The sequence below is a fragment of the Dermacentor albipictus genome, unplaced genomic scaffold (assembly GCF_038994185.2).
Source record: "Dermacentor albipictus isolate Rhodes 1998 colony unplaced genomic scaffold, USDA_Dalb.pri_finalv2 scaffold_16, whole genome shotgun sequence".
NCBI classification, from domain to species: domain Eukaryota; kingdom Metazoa; phylum Arthropoda; class Arachnida; order Ixodida; family Ixodidae; genus Dermacentor; species Dermacentor albipictus.
The window spans coordinates 5,063,477-5,086,914 of NW_027225570.1; the positions used below are offsets into that span (position 1 = coordinate 5,063,477).

At 48.4% G+C, this 23,438-nt stretch overlaps 1 protein-coding gene across 3 annotated transcripts in view; it reads left to right on the plus strand.

Annotated features, from left to right (window-relative positions):
- Window positions 1–13,100: 13,100 nt before the first annotated feature.
- cni (protein cornichon) overlaps window positions 13,101–23,438 on the plus strand; it is a 54,672-nt gene continuing 44,334 nt past the window's right edge. For 2 of the 3 annotated variants that reach the window (XM_065454785.2, XM_065454784.2), the window contains exons 1-3: window positions 13,101–13,297; window positions 13,499–13,567; window positions 22,313–22,425. In XM_065454785.2, the coding sequence (XP_065310857.1) occupies window positions 13,217–13,297; window positions 13,499–13,567; window positions 22,313–22,425 (263 nt within the window). In that variant the 5' untranslated portion in view covers window positions 13,101–13,216. The remainder of the gene's footprint in view (window positions 13,298–13,498; window positions 13,568–22,312; window positions 22,426–23,438) is intronic. The other variant, XM_065454783.2, reaches the window with a different exon arrangement.

The following is a 23,438-nucleotide window of genomic DNA, read 5'->3' on the forward strand; positions in this document are numbered from 1 at the left end:
TTATGATCCGGGTGGAACTGCAGTCACGTCGTATTCTCCATATTTCACGAAGTCTATCAGTCGGAAAAAAATTAGTAGGCAATTAGTACGTCGCTGAAGATACCGCAGTTATATGTTTCTTGGCTTTGCCTTCAAATGCCTCATTGACACTTTGATAGTTAGGATGGTACGTCTCGAGTTAGATAATTAATTACAATTACCTAATTAAATTTCAGCAACGAAAAAGTTACTGGTAGCTACTCCACTGCACTGTAAACAATACGCACTAGGGTTTCTTCGTTTAACGCATTGCTCTTTTTTTAAATATTGGTTCATGATAGTTAACTGGGACTCCCTGTATATATTTATTACCTTCGCGTGCAAGGGACGATGTTTCCATCCCTTATAAATATTGTAAATTATTAGAAATGTTTTTTTCATGAGTCATTAGCATTGCTTACTGCAAAGAGAAGCAATACTGAGACACACAACATTCACGTGCATTTCACACGCCATTGATAAAATACTCTGCCGAAGGTGTCACTGAAGTCTGTAGGTTTTTTTTTCATGGTCAACAAAGCACGCAAAGCAATTTGAAAAGTGGTGAACATGCAGCAACATATTCATTCTCTAGGCATAGGCTATCCATACCTTTAGAAATCATTTTTAATTAACTACCTCCATCTATTTCAAACATATAGTAAACTTTGTGTTGTGTGTATATTTAAATATATTTGGTGTGCTCACGGTGTTTACAGTGGAAATTTGAAACAATGTTGAAGTGAGAAAATACGGATGAGGCAGCCGCCGCTAGTGCTTCTAATACGCATGTCCTCCTACATCAAAATTTGCAGAAAGAAAGCGAAAGTATGTGAACTAAAAGCTGTGCACGTCCGCGCCAACAATGATGCAATAAGCTACCCCAGTAAAATTGCGAGTGAAAAGGTCGAGGAAAGTCGAAAGAAACCTCAAAGGATGTGGGTGACAAAGCTATGGTAATGTCACTTTACGTGTGTGTAGGGAGCCATCCCCCCTGGAATACTCCGGAGGCGGCTCAGGCCCCGGACCTCCCCCCCCCCCCCCCCCCCCCAGTTGACACCTACGTATACTTCCCGCCACTGCAGGACATTCTAGCCACTGTAGCAGGACGAAGGCCTCTCCCTGCAATCACCACTTACACCTGTCCTGTGCTAACCGATTCCAACTACCACGTGCGAGTTACGTAATTTCATCACCCCACCTAATCTTCTGCCGTCCTCGACTGCGCTTCCCTTGTCTTGGCACCAATTCTGTAACCCTGGTGGTCCCCACGTTATCTAACCTACGCATTGCATGACCTGCCCAGTTCCATTTCTTTTTCTTAATGTCAATTAGAATATTGGCTATCCCTGTTTGCTCTCTGATCCACACCGCTCTCTTTCTGTCTGTTAACGTTACGCCTAACATTCTTCGTTCCAACGCTCTTTGCACGGTCCTTAATTTGTTTTCAAGCTTCTTTGTCAGTCTCCAAGTCTCTGCCCCATATGTCAGCACCAGTAGAATGAATTGATTGTACACCTTTATTTTTAATGATAATGGTAAGCTTCTAATCAGGATCTGACAATGTCTGCCGAACGCGTTCCAACCCATTTTTATTCTTCTGTAAATTTCCTTCTCATGATCAGGGTCCCCTGTGAGTAATTGACCTAGGGAAACGTACTCCTTCACAGAGTGTAGATGCTGACTGGCGATCCTGAACTCTTGTTCCCTTGCCCGGCTATTTATCATTAGCTTTGTCTTCTGTACATTAATATTCAACCCAACTCTTATACTCTATCTGTTCAGGTGCTCAATCATTTGTTGTAACTCGTCCCCAGTGTTGCTGGACAGGACAGTGCCATCTGCAAATCTAAGGTTGCTGACGACGAAGTGTGGCGACGGGTCGGATGGGCTCCACATCTGCTCCGCACAGAAGCTACATTTTCGGCGAAATCACCTCCGCATCCAGATTCTACGTAATCATCGTATGCTTGAAGTCAGCCAAAGCACGTCAACACCAAACTTGAGGGTGTAAGTGCTATATTTTGCATTTTACGGCCACATCAAGTTTCGCAGCGGGGCCGCCCCGCTAAACCCACTTCGCTAGTGGCGAGGCCTAGCAAAGGCTTCGGCCGCCGCACCGCTGCAGATGGCGAACGCGCTGCTCAATGCCGACGCCGACAAAGCCCACCAATCGTCTACCGGGGCCCCGGAGGACGAGGACATGGAAATTCGCGAATACCAAGGACTTCTTCGGGCTGCTGAGGTGAACGAAGAAGACAGTGAGCCTTGGATCAATGTTACCAGTCATGCCCGTCGCCGTCGGCTGCAGACACGCTCGACCACGCCCCAACTTTCCCGAACGCCATCGAAGCCCGTTCTCCGCCACAGCCGACCGGCGATGCGCAAGCCCCGACAACCCCCCCTTCCTGCCGATGATTACAAGTTGGCGGTTCGTCCACGGAACGGCCTGCAGCTCAACAAGGTGAGCCCAGGGAAGTTATCACGCCATCACAAATGATACAAAGTAGACGCCATCACAAATGAGGCAAAGCTACAAATCGGCTCCACCGGATTCAAAATACGCATTGACGAAGACCAAAACATCCTTGTTCTGAGCACTGCCTCAGTAGCTACGGCCTCAGCACTAAGCAAGATGCGAAAAATCACAATTGATGCAACAACATATGATATTGCATCATACGGAATTTCCCCCGATAACTCTTGCAAAGGGGTAATATACAACATCGATCACAACACCACGCCCGAAATGTTACTTCAACGCATTGAATCTCCCGGATACGAGGCGCTAACATGTAGAAGACTGGGAAACACAACCACCATGGTGATCACATTCTTGGGAAAAACAGTACCATATTACATCGAATTTTCCGGCCTTCTTCTGCGGTGCTACCTCTACAAGAGAACCGTGCCACATTGCCGAACCTGCAACGAGACAGGCCACAGAGAGGACGTCTGCCCGCGGCCCCCCGCCACACCCAAGTGCAGAGAGTGCGGCACTTCGCTAGCAACGGAGCAGCACGAGTGCCACCCTCGGTGCTCTCTGTGCGGCGGGAATCACCCGACAGCAGCGAAAACCTGCCCCAACAGGTTCCTGCCGCCCGTCAACCGCCGGAAACCGCAGCAGACCCCGAGAGCAGGCTCCTCGTCTCCGAGGCCACGTGGCGAGCACTCAGCATCCCGCAAGTCGCGGTCCCCGAAATGAGGCGGAGTTGTCCAGGGGAGGAGCAGTTCCAGGCCGCGTTCCGGTTCCAGGCGAAGGACCTCATCGCGACGACGGACGCCATCCCATGGCAGGACCTCGAGCCGTGGTCGTTCCGCAAGCGGCAGGAGAGGAAGCAAGGGAGCAGCGCAGGTCACGCAGCAGGTGAGCTGGGCACAGGTTGTTTCTCCCAAAGCTCGCCCCCCCCCCCCCCCTGTTGACACAGAGCTGGCACAGGCACATGCCCAGATTAGGCGTCTCACTGAAGAAAACGCAAAACTCAAATCAGAAATCACTATCTTACACGCAGAATTCGTAGCACTTAAGGATGAATTGCTTGGAAGAAATAGCACTACCCCTACACAAAACACTTGAACCCCACCTCCGGAGAAGCGGAAACGGGAAGAGCAGCCAGCTCACACAGTCACGTCAAATCCGACACCGCAACGAGCAACCGCGCAGCCCACTGCACCGCAGGGAGTCATACCCGTACAATATGCCAATCTCCAGAAGGTAGAAGAGGTAGTAGCAAAATCTATTCAGAGCCTTCAGACATCCCTGCAAGCTACCATGCAGCAACAACTCACAGCTACACAGCACTCAGCGGCACAACAACAAGAATTCGCAACTCAACAACAACACTCTAACACTCAGTTGGCGGAACGCATCATGAGGCTAGAGGAACGCATACTAGCACTGGAAGCTCGTCAGAGCCGGCGCCCCAAGAAAACAGCTCATCAGACCCTACTAGAACTGCCAGATTCTTTGGGCTCCCCGGAACCCCATCTTGTGCACGCATCACCACCCCTTGATAACCAAGATGGCTACGCCTCAACATATATGCAGTAAGCGCGGGGGCTTCCCAGGCGAAACCACGGTGTGGCAGTGGAATTGCCGGGGCTACAAGAACAAGTATGGATCACTGATACAATACATCGCTACATCAACAAGACCACCTGAAATCATCGCACTGCAAGAAACGAACACACACGTCCGCCTACCCGGATACGTCACTTATGGCACCGATAAAGGGAGCAGCCTTCACACCCTGGTCAGTAAGAAGCTAGTGGCCGTTCAACACCATCTCCAGCAATCCGAACCGCTTGCCATTCTGCTCGAAATTATCCCACAGGCAACAAAGAAAAAGGGTCCCATGTTTGTTCTAAACGTCTACTGTCGGCCGAAAAGCGCGCCATCGGTCCTCAAACTGGTTTTGGAGCAAGCCACGCACGCAGCAGGCAACCATCCGCTTCTAATTGTGGGCGACTTTAATGCAGCCCACCCCCTCTGGGGTTATACGTACACCAACCCCAGGGGAAACATGCTTCACAAAGTTATTGAGGACATGGATCTCACGCTCGTCAACGATCCAAGGAATAGCACGAGGCTCGGCACAAGTGTTCAAAGAGACACGAACCCCGACTTAACCCTCACCAGAAATATCCCCCAAGCTTGCTGGACCAATCTGGAGGAGTACCTAGGCAGCGACCACGCGCTGCTAGCCACCACTCTCCATGGGCTCGAATACAAAGCCAGGATAGGCACGGCTCGCCTCACGGATTGGACCAAGCTGCGGGAGATAAGAGAAGAAAGAGCTGCGAACGAGACAGAGCCAACAGCTTCAGTCAATTAAGGACTGGATCACTCAGCTTCAGAAGGATGTGAAGGTGCACACCAAAATGCTTGAAACATCCACCACCACTCCAAGCATCGACGCTCGCTTGCTCCACATGTGGGAAGCCCGGCGTAGCCTGCTGAAGCGTTGGAAAAAGCAAAGATTAAATGGCAAGCTCAAGAGGCGAATAGGACTACTCACACAAGAGGCTGCGGAATACGCTACCACGCTATGCCGAGAGAATTGGCTATCCCTCTGCGACAGCTTGAGAGGAAGACTGAGTACTTCCAAGACGTGGAAGTTATTGAGGTATTTACTCAACCCGGCCAGCAGCAAAACGGAATCCCACCACAATATGGCCCAAGTAATTCACCAATTTCCTGCAAACGAGGCGGACCTCCTTTTGACTCTCAAAGCCCAGTACTTCCCCAAACAGACATCGGAACCTCTGCCACCCTACACCGGCACCCCTAACGAGCTCCTAGATGAGGACATTCATCTACATGAGGTAACAGCGGCGATAATGGGCTTGAGACAGGTGATGGTGACGATGGTGACGCCACACAGCCCCGGGAATGGACCAAATTACCAATAAGGCACTTGTAAATCTTGACACCCCCTCGCTAGTAGAGCTTACCGCTCATCTTAACGAAGTATGGAGGAAAGGAAACCTTCCCGAGGACTGGAAAATAGCCGAGGTTCGTCTGATACCGAAACCAGGCAAGCCACCAGCCATCGAGAACCTACGACCCATCTCCCTCACTTCGTGTGTAGGAAAGCTCCTAGAGCACATCGTTCTCAACCGGCTACAACCATTCCTGGAGGATTCGGGGAAACTTCCAACAACGATGATAGGATTCCGTCCACACCTCTCAACTCAAGACATCCTACTTCAGCTGAAAGAGGAGGTGATTGTACCAGCGACACGCAACTCCCCCACGGCTATCCTCGCCTTAGATCTTAAAGGGGCGTTCGATAACGTCAAGCACACAGCAATCTTACAGAGGCTAAACACGCTGGGCTGTGGGGCCAGGACGTACTCCTATATCAGAGATTTCCCCTCAGATAGAAAAGTCATCCTAAAGGTCGGGGACAAAGCCACAAACCCCTTCCTACTGGGCGGGCGCGGCACACCACAGGGCGCAGTGTTATCCCCTCTCCTTTTCAATATCGCCCTAATAGGCCTACCGCCGCTCCTCGATAACATCCCAGGGATCCGGCATGGCCTATATGCCGACGACATTACCATCTGGTCGTCCACATGGTCCATCGGGGAAATGGAGAACCGCTTGCAGGAAGCTGCAGACGTGGTGAGCGACTATGCTAAGACAGGCGGGCTCAGCTGCACCCCCCAAAAGTCGGAGCTACTCCTGGTCTCACCGCGAAAGAAGCACACATCCGACTCGCCCGCTATCAGCATACAATTGGAGGGACACACCATTGTTCCGTCTCAGAGCGTAAAGATATTGGGAATGGTTTTCCAGTCGGATCGCACCAATACAATATTAATTCAAAAGCTTAAGAATACAACAGCCCAAGTTACGCACATGATCCGGCGAATAACAACAAAGACAAGAGGCATGGGGGAGGCGGACACGCTTCGGCTTGTCCAAGCCTTCGTCGTGTCTCGAATAACTTACGCTATTCCATACGCACTACTCAACGAGACGGAACTGAAGAAAATCAACACAATGATCAGAAAGGCATATAAGCAGGCGATGGGCCTGCCAACCAGTACGTACACAGAACGCCTACTACGACTAGGTGTGCACAACATGGCCGAGGAGCTGATCGAGGCACATTTATCCAGTCAGCGAACAAGGCTGGCGGTTACGGAAGCAGGGAGGTCCATTCTCTTACGCCTGGGGCTCTCTGCCCCTCTGAGCCATCCGCCACCTCAAACTGTGAGCTTACCCCATGCCATCCGGAGAAACATCACCGTACGTCCTCTACCTCGCAATATGCACCCAGTGCACCACGCAGAGCGAAGGGAGGCCCGCGCCCTGGCCATACACAAGCGATACGGGACTTTACCCTCTACAGCCTACACGGACGCGGCTTCTTACTCCAGACGCGCAGCCACAACAGCCACCGTAGTCGTCAACACAGAACATCGGAGCAGCATTTCGCTCACACGAAACAATCCCCTCCAAGCCGAGTAAGCGGCCATAGCCCTCGCGCTCTCCCAAACAGAGGTTGAAGTCATAGTGACCGACTCCCAACAGGCGTGCCGCAACTTTGCTAGCGGCAGAATTCATATCACTACCCTCCGGATCATCAATCAAAAGCCGCCAACGAGATCAGTCATGATCATCTGGGCGCCAGCTCATCAAGGCATTCCTGGCAACGAGGTCGCCAACCACGTGGCTCGAGATCTCACCCACCGAGCCGACGCCGAGGAATCTGAACCCGAGCGCATGCACCCTCTAGTCTCTTACCAAGACATCACACAACACTACAAGCTAATTCGCAGAACGTATGCACCCCCACACAAGTCACTACCTATAGAGAGCAGGAGCGATTCCTCCGAGCTCTACAGGTTAATACATTCCCGCACCCAACCAGAAATCACCTCATAGACCCTACAAAATTCTCTCCGCAATGCCGCTTCTGCGCAGAGCCCGGGTCCCTCAGGCACATAGTAGGGGGTTGCAGAGCGGCACCATTAAATCCTCCGAACCCTTACCTCACTAACGAGCTTTGGGAGAGAGCCTTGGCCAGCTGCGACCTCGAGGATCAGCAACAGCTGATTGCGAGGGCCCAGGACGCGGCCCGAACTCAAGGCATTCTGGAATGAGGACGCCTCTCCAAAGCTTCATTCACCGAATAAAAATGTTTATTCTCTCTCTCTCTCTTGCTGACATATTCGCCGTTGATCCTTACTCCTAAGCCTTTCCAGTTTAATAGCTTGAATACTTCTTCCAAGCACGCAGTGAATACCATTGGAAAGATTGTGTCTTCTTGTCTGACCCCTTTCTTTATATTGTTACGTGTGGAAAGAAACAGACGAAAGATGCTATTTACACGCTATTTACACTGGAGCCAGGCAGCCAGGCTGACAATCGCTCGTGCCTAGGGCACCGACCAACTTCTTCGTCGTTCTCGCGGCGGCTCGTCTCTTGAGCATCACTCGATGGTATCGTAATATTACCCCTCCGGCGGCAAAAGCACCGTCACCGTGCTGTTAAATATCCAAGGTGCATGGAGAGTTGTAGGGCTTGAGTCGGGCAGCGTGGACAATGTCACTGGTTGTCACAGCGGAGGACGTAGTGGGCGTGGCTAGAACGATTTCATAGGTGACATCGGTCACTTTGCGTATCACGCGATGTGGGCCTGTGTAAAAGGAAAGCAGTTTTTCACAAAGGTCGACTTTACGCGATGGTGACCAAAGCCACACGAGGGCGCCGGGCACAAAATGGACATCACGATGACGGAGGTCGTAGCGTTGTTTCTGCTTGTCTTGAGACACTTGTAGACGAGCACGCGCAAGTTGGAGAGCATAGTCAGCATGGGCGATTGCATCACGGGCATAATCGCAAGTTGAAGCTGTGGTGGACGGAAGCACAGTGTCCAGTGGTAGCGTAGGTTCGCGGCCATACAAGTGGTAAAACGGGGAAAAGCCAGCAGTTTCGAGGCGGGGAGAGTTGTATGCAAAGGTAATGTAAAGTGGAGCCAGGTCCCAGTCACGGTGGTCGTCTGAAACGTATTTAGATAGCATGTCTGTGAGGTTGCGGTTCAAACGCTCAGTGAGGCCGTTCGTTTGAGGCTGGTAGGAGGTGGTAAATTTATGCTGTATTGAGCAGGCACGCATGATGTCGTCAATGACTTTGGCCAAAAAGGTGCGGCCGCGATCTATAAGGAATTGACGCGGAGCACCATGCATCAAAATGACATCATGTAGGAGGAAGTCCGCAACATCAGTTGCGCAACTGGTCGGAAGAGCACGGGTTACGGCGTAGCAGGTCGCATAGTCCACCGCCACTGCAACTCACTTGTTTCCTGATGTGGATAGCGGAAATGGGCCGAGAAGGTCTAAGCCGACACGATGGAAGGGCTCGGCAGGGATGTCGAGCGACTGCAGGTAACCAGCGGGGAGCTGGGAAGGCTTCTTGCGTCCTTGGCAAAGTTCACAAGCGGCGACGTAACGTCGTACGGAACGGGCAACACCCGGCCAGAAAAAACGGCGACGTACACGGTCATAGGTTCGAGATACGCCGAGGTGTCCTGCCGTTGGCGCGTCGTGAAGCTCTTCTAGAACGGTGGAGCGGAGGTGTTTAGGTATTACAAACAGGAACTCCGAGCCGTCCGGATGAAGGTTACGACGGTACAGAATACCGTCGCGGAGGACGAAGAGGCGTAGTGTGGCGTCGGCCGGAGAGTGTTCAAAACGGTCTATGAGTGCTCTGATGTAAGCGTCACGACGTTGCTCGTCGGCGAAATGAAGCAGCTGCGACACAGAGAATACGCAAGCAGCACTGGTAATATTGGAGGAGTCAGGGTCGTCAACAGGGTAGCTCGACAAGCTGTCAGCGTCTTGGTGCAGGCGGCCAGACTTGTAGACCACGAAATATGAAAGTTCTTGTAGCCGCAAAGTCCATCGACCCAAGCCGGCCTGTAGGATCTCTTAGCGATGAGAGCCAACAGAGAGCATGATGGTCAGTGACTACGGAAAAAATTTGGAGGACGCTTAAGCTTCGCCTTCAAGAGTGGGACGCGACAGCGTTCCCGTTGACCCGCCAAGGGGTATAAGACAATGCGCTACGGCACAGCGATCACTTACGATGCGCCCCGCATCGGACTTAGCGCCCACCTATCACGCGGTGAGCGTCGAGCAACGCAGCGTTCGGCGCGGCAACGAAACGTGCGCCTGAGCGAACGGAACGAACCAAAGAACTCGGTGTCTCGGGGAAACGATCTACGCCAGCCAAACGTCGTGATCGGCACGGGCAGAGAGATAGATAGTAATCTAAACCGGGAGCACGGCGAAGCGTCGTCAGGGGAGAGGGAGTCCCGCGACGCGCCTGGCAGCGGTCCCAATGCGCGCGCGGCGCGCCTCCTGTCGGGGCAGCGCCGTACATTGAGAGGAGGGGGTCTTCTGTGTTTGCCGCAAGATGGCTCTGCGTGTGCGGAAAGCGCAGAAGAAATGCAGCGGAAACGCACTTCGCAACTCGTGTAATTGTGACTTCTGTACGTTACATGTTCATAATTGCCGATATACACCGCAGTATAACTTTCCACGGCTCGTTTCGAAGGCAACACCGCATTCACTAGAGGCGCGTTTGCACCGCTTGGAAGCATCGAACTCGTGGCTGAGTGGTAGCGTCTCTGTCTCACACTCCGGAGACCCTGGTTCGATTCCCACCGGGCCAATCTTGGAAGTTGCTTTTTATTTATGAAGCGCCTGCCATGATTTATCGCTCACGGTCAACGCCGCCGACGCCGACACCCGACGCCGACGACACCGGCTTTTCTGCGACACGAGCTCCTTAACGCTATCGCGTTAAAAGGGCGACCGTAAAGATAAGGACGGAACTTCGCAACCGCCCAGACTACAGCAAGGCATTCTCGTTCCGTAATGGGATAGTTGCGCTCCGATGGCGTGAGGAGGCGGCTCGCATAAGCAATAACGCGATCCTGGCCTCGCTGACGCTGGACTAAGACGGCACCTACGTCATGAACGCTGGCATCTGTACGCGATTCTGTAGGGACATCAGGGTCGAAGTGGGTGAGAATGGGTGGTGAGGAGAGAAGAGTAACGAGACGAGACAAGGCGGCGGCTTCCGAAGTACCCCACGAGAATTTTACGCCTTTTTTCAAAAGATTAGTGAGGGGTCTAGAAATAGCCGCAAAATCTTTAACGAAGCAACGAAAGTACGAGCATAGCCCTACAAAACATCGAACGTCTGCGGCTGTCATCGAAACCGGAAAGTTTCGGTCAGCGCGAGTTTTGTCGGGATCAGGTTGTACTCCGGAAGCATCAATGAGATGGCCCAGAAGAGTAATTTGGCGGCGGCCGAAACGACATTTGGACGAGTTAAGTTGCCGCTTCGCCTTTCGAAATACATGAATTATAGCTGTTATACGCTCAAGGTGAGTGTCGAACGTGGGCGAGAAGACGATGACGTCGTCGAGGTAGCAGAGACATGTGGACCATTTGAAACGTCGGAGCAATGAGTCCATCATACGCTCAAAGGTGGCAGGGGCGTTGCATAATCCAAATGGCATTACTTTAAATTGGTATAGGCCATCAGGTGCGATGAACGTGGTTTTTTCTCGGTCCATATCGTCAACAGCAATCTGCCAGTATCCAGAACGAAGATCAATAGAAGAGAAATGGCTGGAACCGTGCAGGCAGTCAAGGGCGTCGTCTATACGTGGGAGCGGGTAGACGTCCTTCTTAGTAATGTTGTTCAGATGAGGGTAGTCTACACAGAAGCGCCACGTGCCATCCTTCGTCTTAACCAACACTACAGGTGACGTCCAGGGTCTCAAAGAAGGCTCAATGATGTTTTTGTCTAGCATTTTGTTCACTTCACTTTGAATTACTTGGCGTTCCGACTCAGAAACTCGATACGGTCGTCGGTGAATAGGAGTAGCATCGCCAGTAAGAATCCGATGCTTGACTGCGAGCGTCTGGCCTAAAGGGCGATCGTCGAAGTCGAAAATATCTCTAGGTCTTCAGCCTGCGCAGAAGACAGGTCCGTCGCAACCATTTGCTGTATCTTGGGATCGGCGGCCGAGGCTGGCACGATGGGCCTGCTAAGCTCGCAAGAAGCATCGGTCGATAAAGTTGCCACGTGATGGTCGCGGAGACAATCAACGTTGGCAAGGCAAATTCCTTGCGGTAGAATTTGCTTTGCCACTCCAAAGTTAAAGGTAGGCATGAAAGTGCGGTTCGCAGTAATAGTAAGTATACTGTGAGGCACGGTAACGTCATACTGTAGTGGAATGTCGGGCAGAGGAGTGACGAGGTACACGCCATCAGGGATTGGTGGGGAAGACAAGAGTTAAGTATAGGCTATTGATTCAGTGCAATACATTTTATGCTGTCTAATAAAAAAAAATACGTGGAGCCAAAGTTCAGTCGGCAACTAAAGCCGGCCTGATGCAATGCCGGCTTGTCGCACCGACGAGCGTTTGGCGCGCTCAGCGTCCAGTCGTGCTCTGACGGAGGCCCAGCCCGCGCGGCCGGCCGCGTGCCGATGTAGCCGGAAGGAGACGTCGGGCCGACTGTTTTCAGAAGTCGGGTGGCCAATGAAGCCTGCTGCCGACTATTTCCCAACAATCGGCCAATCATTGGCAGTCGGCTAGGTTTGCTTGGGATGCTGCCGCCGTACCACGCAGAAAAGCTAGCTTTACAGTTTACAGCCCTCAGCGTTCGTAATGCCTCTTTTAGCCCTGCATTTTTTTTCTTAAGGCTTGTAGTGCAGCACGTTTTAAAGCACTGGGATCGCTTAATCTTTTGCAAGCTTTCTACTCGGCTAGACATCCAACGACATTTAAAACAAGATATGCTCACCTTCCCTTGAAACAATCGATCAGCCCATTGCACATATCGGGCGGAGGACTTACTCATGAATACTTTTACTATACTTTTACCAGATCGTCTGCCTTTCACTACGGTACACAGCAGTAAATCCTAATGTCACCTACGACATTAGGCTACTAAAAAAAGCTAGATTATCCTATGAATCCTCTTAAACAATTTTTCCCGTCTCTACGGAGGCTAGGAAAGGGAAATTTATGCCGTCGATCTAGCATTGCAGCTGCCACCTATGCTCGTTGTTTACATTTGTTCTTGATGAAATGAGCGCTGCGAAGACGCGGACGAAAGAACACATGTACGACAGACATGTTCTTTCGTCCGCGTCTTCGCAGCGCTCATTTCATCAAGTATGCATAACCAACTAACCCAAATCAAGCTTCTGCTATTTACATTTGTTGCACCGCTCCTCCTCTTCTAGTTTCACTATTCAAACGCAAAGCATGCACAAATATGTTTTCTTTTGTATATTTGTGAATTTATTCATTTACGGTCAATACAAGCGCTTTGTGCCTGCCAAGTGGCAAGACATGCGCTGAACAGATCGCAAAAGCAGACGACAGTGAACAGGTTATAACTAGCGCCACTTTGCTCGTATGTTCTTTCCCTAGCGACAAAAGGGACGAACTAGACCAGGCGTGCTGGAGGAGGGAGATCTGTGCAGGTCTGGAGATCAGTAGGTCGTGGTTGCAAGCATGGTTGCAAGAGTCAGTTTCCATAATGACCAGTGCTTCATGCCTCAAACTGGATATACGTCTACGCATCCTTGCCCTCTAGTTAAATTGGTGGCTCAATGGAGGCGCGGCGCTCGTATCGCTAACGCCGCTGGACAGCGAAAATGGCGTTCAACTTCGTTGCGCTGTGCTACATCGTAGCTCTGATTCTCACGGCGTTCCTCATATTTATGGCCGTATTTCACGTACGTAACACGACCATGCTCTCGGCTCTTTCGCGTGCCGCCTGCCTTATGGCCTCGTCTCCTGGGGATACGGCGGTGTCCTGCTGGTCCCGGCCCGAGGCTATTTGGCCGTTGTGCTGTGATATTGCGTGATTTTGAGATGCCCTCGCTGTTTTGCGTAGTTGTGCACGAAGTCTTTCCTAATTTTGACATCTCTTCTAGGTCATTGCTTTCGACGAACTGAAGAACAACTACAAGAATCCCATCGAGCAGTGCGACAGCCTCAACCCAGTGAGTGTGGAGTTCCAATTACCGCAGTATCGGTGCTTGTGTAGACCTAGCTTTCAGTGCCGAACAGTCGCGCTGATTTCGCTAATGCAGCGAGCATCGTGTTCCCCACCCCTTTCCATGTCGCTCTTTGAGCGGCGAAAGTGAACGGGCGTGTTCGCGAGCGTTGGGTGGGTCCAGTCGCCGCAAGCGAAGCTCCGATAGCAGCATAGCCTCGCCGGTCACCTCGCCCTACAGCTTTCAAATCGAGTGTTGTTCGCGATCTCAAAACGAGTGTTGTATAACAACAATATTAAAACGAGAGGTTCAAAGCTGGTGACGATAGCCGGATGGTCGCTTAGTAAATACGGGGATAAAATTGTCAATACCCACCAGTGCAAAAAGGTGCTAAGAAGCATCAAAGCATTCCGAGATAATGCATGTTGTCGAGCGAGCGAATGACACAGTAGTCGACTCTCCAGGCGACAGGGTTTATGCCGCCCTTATATAGGCGTGGATGCTGTGCTGCTATCTAGCGGTACTGCCGTACGCTACATGCTCACTTCGGTAAAACCAAACAAAACAGAGGAACTCTTACTCCGAAAGAAAACATTCACAGGTGGAGCTTTCTCGGCCTGCAGATCATTTTGCCGAACCTTGAGATGTGTGGCTCAAAAGTAGAACCGCAGGATACCTCTTCTGTGGAGGTGCTTTCCTGAGGCGATGCAGTTCTCTGGTCTTGGACTGCTCGAGCAGCTCCATTCGTTGGGGACACGGCATTCCGCAGGATGTCCTGTCATTGGAACCAGGTGCGTCCGGTTGTGCTGGAATACACCTGTCGGAGTCTCCACCACGTAGGAGCGGGGTTGTTGAGCTGGCACCATGACGGTCATGGGGGATGTCCCATACCCAGACCTGCTTGTCAGCCTGAAGACGCCGCAGTGTGTGAGCCGCTTGTCTTCGGTTGAAGTTGGATGCTTGGTGGCTCCGGTTGTCCTGGCCATGCCGAGTGAATGGGCCCGAAAGGGGCCAGGCTGGCTCCAGCTGGTGCGATATCTTTGGTACCCTGGTGTGTAGGCACCTGCCCATGAGCAGCTGAGGAGGGCTCACTCTGTTTACCCCAGGGTTGTCCTGGTATGCCAGAAGCACCAGGTAGAGATCATCCGCCTTCCGTAGTACGTCCTTGACCGTCCTCGCCATCAGTTCCATCTCCCCGTTCGACTGTGGAAAGTGGGGGCTGCTTGTAAAGTGGCGGAAGCCATAGGACTTGGCAAAGGCAGAGAACTCCCTTGCAGCGGACTGGGGACCGTTATCGCTGCGTACCAATCTCGGTATCCCGTGACGCGCGAAGACACTCTTGATGGCGTTGATGACATTAGGTGCATTTCGTCGAGCGCAGGCTGATGACTTCTGGAAAGCTGTTGCACTATGTGAGCAATTTGGTTTAGACCGTCTTGGCAAACAGATAGAAAAAAGCAAAATTAATGCCTTAAAAGTCTTCTTTTTAGTAAAAACGCAAAAGCAGGGTAGGCCATTTAGAACAATAGTCATGGATAAAGGGTCGTGGCAGAAGGAACTAAACCAGTTCTTGTCGGATTTATTCTACTCTGTTCCTCACAGGGCCCTGTTTGCTGCAGTCCGAAAGTATATTGAAGAAAAAAACGAACCCATTTCCTTTCAGAAAAATGCGGGAATTTTCATCGACGATTTTTTAGCCCTTTTAGAGTTTTACTTGCAATCAACTTTTATAACATTTGACTAGCAGTGTTTTCTGCAGAAAGCCGGCATATTTATAGGATCCTGTTTGGCGCCAGTATTGTGTAATATTTTTCTCTCACAAATGGATCAAGTTTTACATCAGATATTACTGGCTAGGCACGTTTTTAAAGTTTTTAGGTATGTGGATGATTTTTTTATATTTTTTTAGTAAGGCCGGAAGTTTGAACTTCAAAGAGAATGTGCATGATATTTTATCCATATTCCGACAACATAGAAATGGCTTGCAATTCACCATCGAAGTGCCCGAGGGTAACTACCTACAGTTTCTAGATATAAATATTGAATTTTGTGCGGATCATATTTGTTGGGCATATGTACCATGTGCAAAAAAAGGGCTTCTGCCATACGACTCCGCCCATTCGAAGTTAATAAAAAGGGGGATTGCTTCACTTTGCCTGATATCCGCCCTTGAAAAATCGTGCCCTCACAGGATGCAGTTTAGCTTCCAGAACCAATTGGCCAGGCTGTCTTCAGCTGGATTCCCTGATTTGATTGTGATCGCAGTCACTGAAAGCCTGCTACAAAAGATGAAGTGCGGCTGTGAGAGCTGGGGAAGATCCCCGTCGAGATGAGGTGGTGAGGCCTGTGCTGGTGCCCTATGTACACAATATGGCCCACAACTTACATAAAGGTTGCTAGCAGACATGGGGTGCTGCTTGTGTTTTCAGCCCCCAAAAAGCTAAGAAGCCTTTGTTCTCATATCGAAAGAATCATCATCATCAGCCTGGTTACGCTCACTGCAGGGCAAAGGCTTCTCCCATACTTCTCCAACTGCCCCGGTCATGTACTAATTGTGGCCATGTTGTCCCTGCAAACTTAATCGCATCCGCCCACCTAACTTTTTGCCGCCCCCAGCTACGCTTCCCTTCCCTTGGAATCCAGTCCGTAACCCTCAATGACCATCGGTTATCTTCCCTTCTCATTACATGTCCCGCCCATGCCCATTTATTTTTCTTGATTTCAACTAAGATGTCATTAACTTGCGTTTGTTCTCTCACCCAATCTGCTCTTTTCTTATCCCTTAACATTACACCTATCATTCTTCCTTCCATAGCTCGTTGTGTTGTCCTCAATTTAAGTAGAACCCTTTTCATAAGCCTCTAGGTTTCTGCCCCATACGTGAGTACTGGTAAGACACAGCTGTTATACAGCTCGAAAGAATACGAGAAGATAAAAATGGATGCGGCACCAAGCATGGGCAACCGTTTATGAAGTGCGCCGAAGGTGTCGTGTATGAAATCTCCCTCTCATGCGGCCACTTTTATGTAGGGCAAACTGGACGCTGCGTTAATGACTGAATTAGGGAACATGAAAGAAATGTAGAGCAAGATAAAGAAGGACCAAACATTCCGAAGCACGCCCGTCATTCCTGTCACGCTCTTGTGAGGCATGTTTTGCAGGGGCGCGGATTCTAGCAAAGAGTAAAGATAAATAAGCTCGGGAACTAATTGAAGCTTTCTTTATCGGAAAGAAAGGAAGTATGTGTGTCAGCGATCCATCAATATCTTTATATATGGCTGAAAAGAAATATTTAACCAGTTCGCTTCTATATCAATCATGATCTGATTGTGTTCCTTGTGTGTAAGACGGGTATATAAATGTTTGGTGTGCCTCCAAATAAAGCAGTTGTAAGTGCTGCTCTGTCCCGTCTCCTTCCTTGTGTCTTGTGTGTGTTCGTGCCTAGTACTCAAGATGAATTGTGACCAACTCGCCCAACAAGACGTACCTTTGAAGACATAACCTATTATTGAGAAATACTTTAATGAACCATCAGGATTTGCCCAGGGATAAACTCTAGGGCCGCATGTTTCAGCTTTGCTAGTTAACCATCTGTACGGAGTGCTTGGGCTGACAGTTTTTTTTTTTGCAATTGTGAAGACTGACCTAATCTGAGCTAAATATTCATGCCACAATTCCAAAATATTTTTGCCAAAGTTCATGCCATGTTTCCGAAAAGATATGAGGCTATAAAAACACTCGCTCATAATTTGCGACTTCAGGGGATAAATTTTGCACTGTATCATGATGTCCTAATGATGTTAATGACACGACGTTGGGCCTTTCAAGACCAATTTTAGTATGAAATTAAAATATAAATGTTTTCTAAACATAGTACTTGCTAACTGCCATCCTTTCATGAGCAAGAAATGTTACAGTAGAGGTTCTACAACTTGAAGAATGTGTCACTACTCCTTTAAGCAGCTTGTGGTATTGAGCGCAGTGCATAATATTCGTGCTGCGTCTGGAGAGCTGCCTTAGTTCAAAGGCCACAGCTGGCAAAAGGTGTTTATCTTACTTTAATTTAGGAAGCAAAGTATTTATTGAAATTTTTAGCCACTGCAGTGTAGTGGCTATGTTGTCGCACTGCTGAGCTTGAGATCACAGGTTCACTGCTGGCCACAGCAGCTGCTTTCCGGTGGAGGTGAACTGGAAATATTCTCGTGTACTTAAACTCCGTTTCAGACATCAGCCAAGTGCAATGCTGTGGAAGCTACGCAAGTATTTCGGTGACGAAACTGTATCACTCCGCATGGTCCATCCATGGCGTTTGCTTGTGCAAGTGTGCACGTGAGGCTGCAGCGACGAGCTGTCAATAAAGAAACTGAAAAGAAATGTAATGAAAAACAAACTGATTTAAAACAACACATTAGATAGCAATATACCACAGTTTGTTTGTTTCTAAGTATTACAACATTTTCTTCATTCGATACTGAGTCTCGTATATAAACGACAGATTTGCACAATTGCTATCAAGAACACCAAACTATTTCCAAGTGCAGACACCGCCACCGCAAGAAGTCTCTCTAGCCTCCACAGTGTTGCACCTGATGTCTGAAATGGAGTATAGATGCACCCACAATTACAGGTGGTCAAAATGAATTCAAAGGCGTGAATCCAAATTATATTGTGCTTTTGGGTAAAACCCCAAAATGTAATTTAAGAATTTGTTGAATTTGTGCGATCTCCCTTCTGAGGTTGACTGCTCACATTGTAGTGAGGAGTGTTTTATCCCTAAGTGTTCAATGCGCCAAGCTTTACTGTAGAAGAAAAATATGTTTTCTGCAGATGTACTCATTTAGGTGTACAATAAAATTAAATATGGCGATATCAACAGATGGTGTCAGACATTTTTTTACAACACATGTGCACAAATATCTGCATAGCAATGCGTTGCCTGCAAATTACAGAGATCACAAGAGCAATTTCAATTTGCTTTGCTTGGACTACTTTTGTGCTAGGTAACAGAACGGCTTTGCGCCTGCCTCGTGTGGTAGAGCAGTCCATAAAAAGTTGCCGAAATGGCTTACTGGTCACCTGTCCCTTCGGCCACCATGCATGTGTTATTTATTTATTTACTTCATACTGCAGGCCTTGTGGGCAATGCAGGAGGGGCAAGGTACACTTATAAATGTCCAATACAGAAGGCTGGAACACTAATATAACAATGCAAGAAAAAATGAAACTGTGTTATCATTGTTAAAGGGACCCTGAAACGATTTTGGCGATTTTCTACAAACGTACTGAGTCGTTAGAGTAGGTTCTTCTGATCATTAATTGATGCATCTAAGTGCTCTGCGTAAAGCGTGTAATTTATTATAAGGTTTTAAAAATACACATCGCTGCTGATCGCAGCGCACTGCTCGGCGGAATTTTAAGCCGCCCCTACCCATATGATGCAAATAACCCATATTACGTCACATGGGCGAGCTATCTGATTCGCTGACCAGGGCGCGTGGTCGATAATTTTTACAACTTTATGGTGAACAAATGATGCTCGTAATAGTTGGAATGTTAGTTACTTTGTTTTTGTAAAAAGAAAATAACTTAAAGAGAATATACAAGAATAGTTTTTTAGTACACTTCAGCACTTCCGGCACACAGCAAGTGTCGTCTGCATGTGTTACAACGTACTCCATTTTGACGAGAGCTCCGCGGTCAGAGTCGGTCTCAGTCTTTTCGCGAGCACTATGATTCGACTTTGTTGCCTTGTGGACTGCAAACCTAGCGACCTGCAAACCGCGAGTCCAGTATTAGGGCAAACGCAAGCGCAAGGGGACAGGGTCTGGCCGCTTGACTGTGCCGGGATGAGCCACGAGATGAGCAGAAGGGCAAATGTGAACGGTCTGCACGGTGCAGCCACCTGGTGGCACAGAGCTCAACCATACACAGTAGCAGCAACGAAGTGTATTCTTTGCTGCTGGTGTGTATTTTTCGCAGGAGTGTAATCATCAACACGTTGATTTATAAATGTTTAAAATGCTTTACACTTGGTAAGAGCAATATTAGCGCTTTGTTTGACTGGTTAAGCGCTACGCCAGCAAGGGTCTGGACCGTGCAGACCGATCAGGCCGCTCACGTACGTCTACGCCAAGGTTCCTTCATCAGCTTGAGTTTATGCCTCCAGTCATTTGCCGAAATGACCAGCTTGCCGGTGGTTAACGGAATACCAGACACGTTCGGCGCTACGACAGAATGCTCGCAACGCACGCTGCTTCGATAGCTCTCGGTCGACGGCCAAGCGGCTAGCGGAGAGGTCTCGCGCGGGAGGGGGCGTGCTCCTAAACAACCGGAAGTGAGCGATGTGACGTCGCATCGTGACGCTGAACCAGTGAAGGCGGAGCTTAGCGCCGCTCGCTCGGCGAGCGAGTTGAGGAGGAAAGGCATGGCTAGGGAGGAGGGTAACTTCTAATCGCTTGTAACTCCATTAATACGTAACGCTTCACTTAAATTGTGGTGCGAATGTTCTACTTAAGCTGTACCCTACGCGCCTACAAAATTTGTCCGAACCGTTTCAGGGGCCCTTTAAACTTGAGAGCATTCGAATAGCAAATCTTCTAAATGTAGTACAAATGTCCAAGAACAATGAGCTGCAAATTTTAGATTGAATACCAAATACCTTTCCTTTTTTCATTTTCTAAACGAAATGGAATACCTGTATATGTTGTGTGGAGCTCATTTGATAACAAAGTAATAATAATAATAATAATAGGCTTATTTACATCATAATGCGTGTAATGCCATTCAGAACTGCACATCTGGTGAACTGTGGAGCTTGTTAATGAGGAAACACCTGAAAGGTGATGATGTATCATGTGCACCATTGCAATGACAGTGATAGGACAGCATGTCACTAGAAGCACTTTGAGGGCTGTGTTTGTTGAAGGAAGAACGGGTAATACTTTTTAAAAGATGTAGACGTGGTGAGATTGGTCTAAATAAATTGATTTGCCTAAATCAGAAAACAGGTTCATAAGCTGCCTAAAGGTAAGGTGTACTTATTTATTGACTGGAGATTATTGAAAAGTTAGTTGCAGCTACTACTGCAGCAATTGTACTGTTGCTCTGTACAGCAATCACTGCTCCCCTTCAGCAGGATAATCTGGAACAGCCACCACATGCATTTGAGTGGCTTTTCATCTGTAGACTCCGATAAGTGTTATTATCCATTATATTTGAACAGAAATGAATGTTTAACAACTTCATTAGTTGTTTCCCTAATCAAATACCAATTGATTAGCAGACATATTTGTATTCAAAATTGCAAATATTAGCACACCTTTAGTTAGAATACAAGATATGGTGCTGTAACTGGCACAGGTAATCACGCAGTTTGAAACTTGACAAACTGTGCAATATTTGTTATGCTATAAAAGATGTGAAACAAGGTGAAGAAACAACAGAACAGGGAAAAGCGTCTCTCACCTGTTCTGTCGTTTCTTTATATTGTTTCGCATCCTTTTACACCATACATATGAACCAGCTAGTTCAGCAACAAGTAGTCACCTGTACCAAACTTATAAGTGTGGCTTTTACTTATGTAAAAATGACCACACAGTCTATGCACACAATTATGTGCAACATAAAGGAATCATCACATGACATTTTCAACATTTCATTTCTATACATTGAAAAAATAACGGGAAGCCTCAGAGCACCCCAAATAGCTTACTGTAGTTGCTTTCCTAGGACCATAAGGCTTCGAAGAACTTTGTGTGGGCCTAGTTGGTATACTTTAGAGCAGTTAACTGCTGGGCTAGTTGGTGATCTTGCATACTGAAAAGATTTTGCGCCGAAAAAACAACACACACAAGAAAGACGACGACACCACGAGCGCTTGTGTCGTCGTCTTTCTTGTGTGTCTTGTTTTTTCGGCGCAAAATCTTTTCAGTATGCTAGTTGGTATGGTACGGTAAAACTCTAATGAAGTCCTGCACATCGCGAGTTTTCACGAAGTGGGCCGCTCCCACGTGGGAACTGGAAGGCCAAGCCTCTCGGCCGCATCGTAGGCCTGCTGGACAACCCAAGAGTTGGTCAGCCAGAGACTGGCTGCAGAGAACCGCTTCCCATCTGGCCGAGCTGTTATCGTACCTGAAAAATATTTTTAAAGCGCAAACAAGATACACGGCACAAAAGGAGGCTCATACACGGGACAGGCACAACTGGTCCTAGGAAGTACCTGTCCGGTGTATTACCTTCCCTTTGTGGCGTGGCTCTTGTTTGCACTTTAAAAAATATTTTTCTTAAAACTAGTTTAGTTTTTTGTTTTCCATGACGTCACTGCGCAGGAGGCGTCATGTGGGAGCAAGACATCGCAACAATGTTGTGCTCGCTCTGGCTTGCTCAATGGTCTGCTATGCTGCTTCTAATTTTGCTGCCAGACGATCGAGCGAGTGGCAAAACATTGCGATGGCTGGTTCCCACCTGACCCTGCATCATGAAAACGAAACTGGTCCTAGGAAGGCCATTGTATCAAGTCACTGAGGGTTCTCTGAGGCTTGTCATTATTTATTTTTTTTTTGGGGGGGGGGTGGTTTAAATGTCCATAGCTTTTATGTAATGTACATAAAATGAAAAGTAAAAGAATGCCATGTCAGTGCTATTGAGGTACAGTGATACTTTGACAGAGCTATGCTTATAGTTATGCACTGCGTTCGATAATGCAAGCCAACCACGGCTGCTCAGCAGTGTGTCCTGTGTTTTCTTTTGCAGCTGGTGCTTCCCGAGTACCTGGTGCACATTCTCTACAATGTGCTCTTCCTCTTTGCGGGCGAGCTCTTCACTGTGCTGCTTAACCTGCCACTCATCGGGTACCACATCAACAGGTGTGACGCTTTCTTTTGTGCTGAGCATTCCTTGCTTCATCCCAGGCACTTTGTGGTAGGTGGGTAGGTTCCTGTCCTGCATTGTTTCAGGCCTCCTCAGTAAAAAAAATTTATCTGTTGGTGGGATCAAGCCTTGGCCTCCTAGCACGACAGCCCGATGATGTAACCATTGGGCTACACTCGCACACACAATTCTCTTTAGCCAGTGGCAATTTGCTCTATAGACTGGAATATGTGTCACATTGCAAGGCATTAGGCGGCAAACGCAGGACTGAAATGTATCAGTAACAGCTAACCTTACCACTGTCTTTAACATGTATTACATCACGTTTCATTTCATTTATTTCACTTTAAAGGCCTGAAGGCATTGCGTAAAGGATGCGTACGAGGTATAATATACAATTCAACAAAAACTCGGAGAAGAAAAAGAAACGCAGTACAGAAACTAGACAATCCAAGAGCAATGACAATGTTACAAAGCGGGACATAAAAGAGCATTCTAAAACGGCGTAGGACAAGTATATTCATTCATTCATTTATTCATACTGTCAGCCCTCATCGGGCTATTACAGGAGTGGAGAATAAAAACAACAAAAAGAAACATAGAATGCGACCGAGTTATAAGCTTTGACTCACAAAGCTTGTCTTAGAATGGAAAAGTATGAACTACAACATACAAGGGAAAGTAATAAAGAAACCATTCACAATTTGGCACTGCATCGTCATAGACACAATAAGAGTCATACATATAAAAGTAAATGCATACATATTGGATAAATCACTATGTGTTATTAAAAAAAATGGTGCTTTTAAGACTTTTCAAAGAGGTTGTTAAGGGCATCGAGGTTACAAGAGAGTCGGGTAACAAATTCCAGTCTCTTTTTGCCCTAAGAAAGAAACTGAACTTGAAGCAATCATTGCGGGTGAGTGGAGGAGGAATGTACATACTATGACGATGCCTTGTTGACGCGTTCATAGGAAGCTCAAAATAATCATCTGCGGCATCAAGGCCT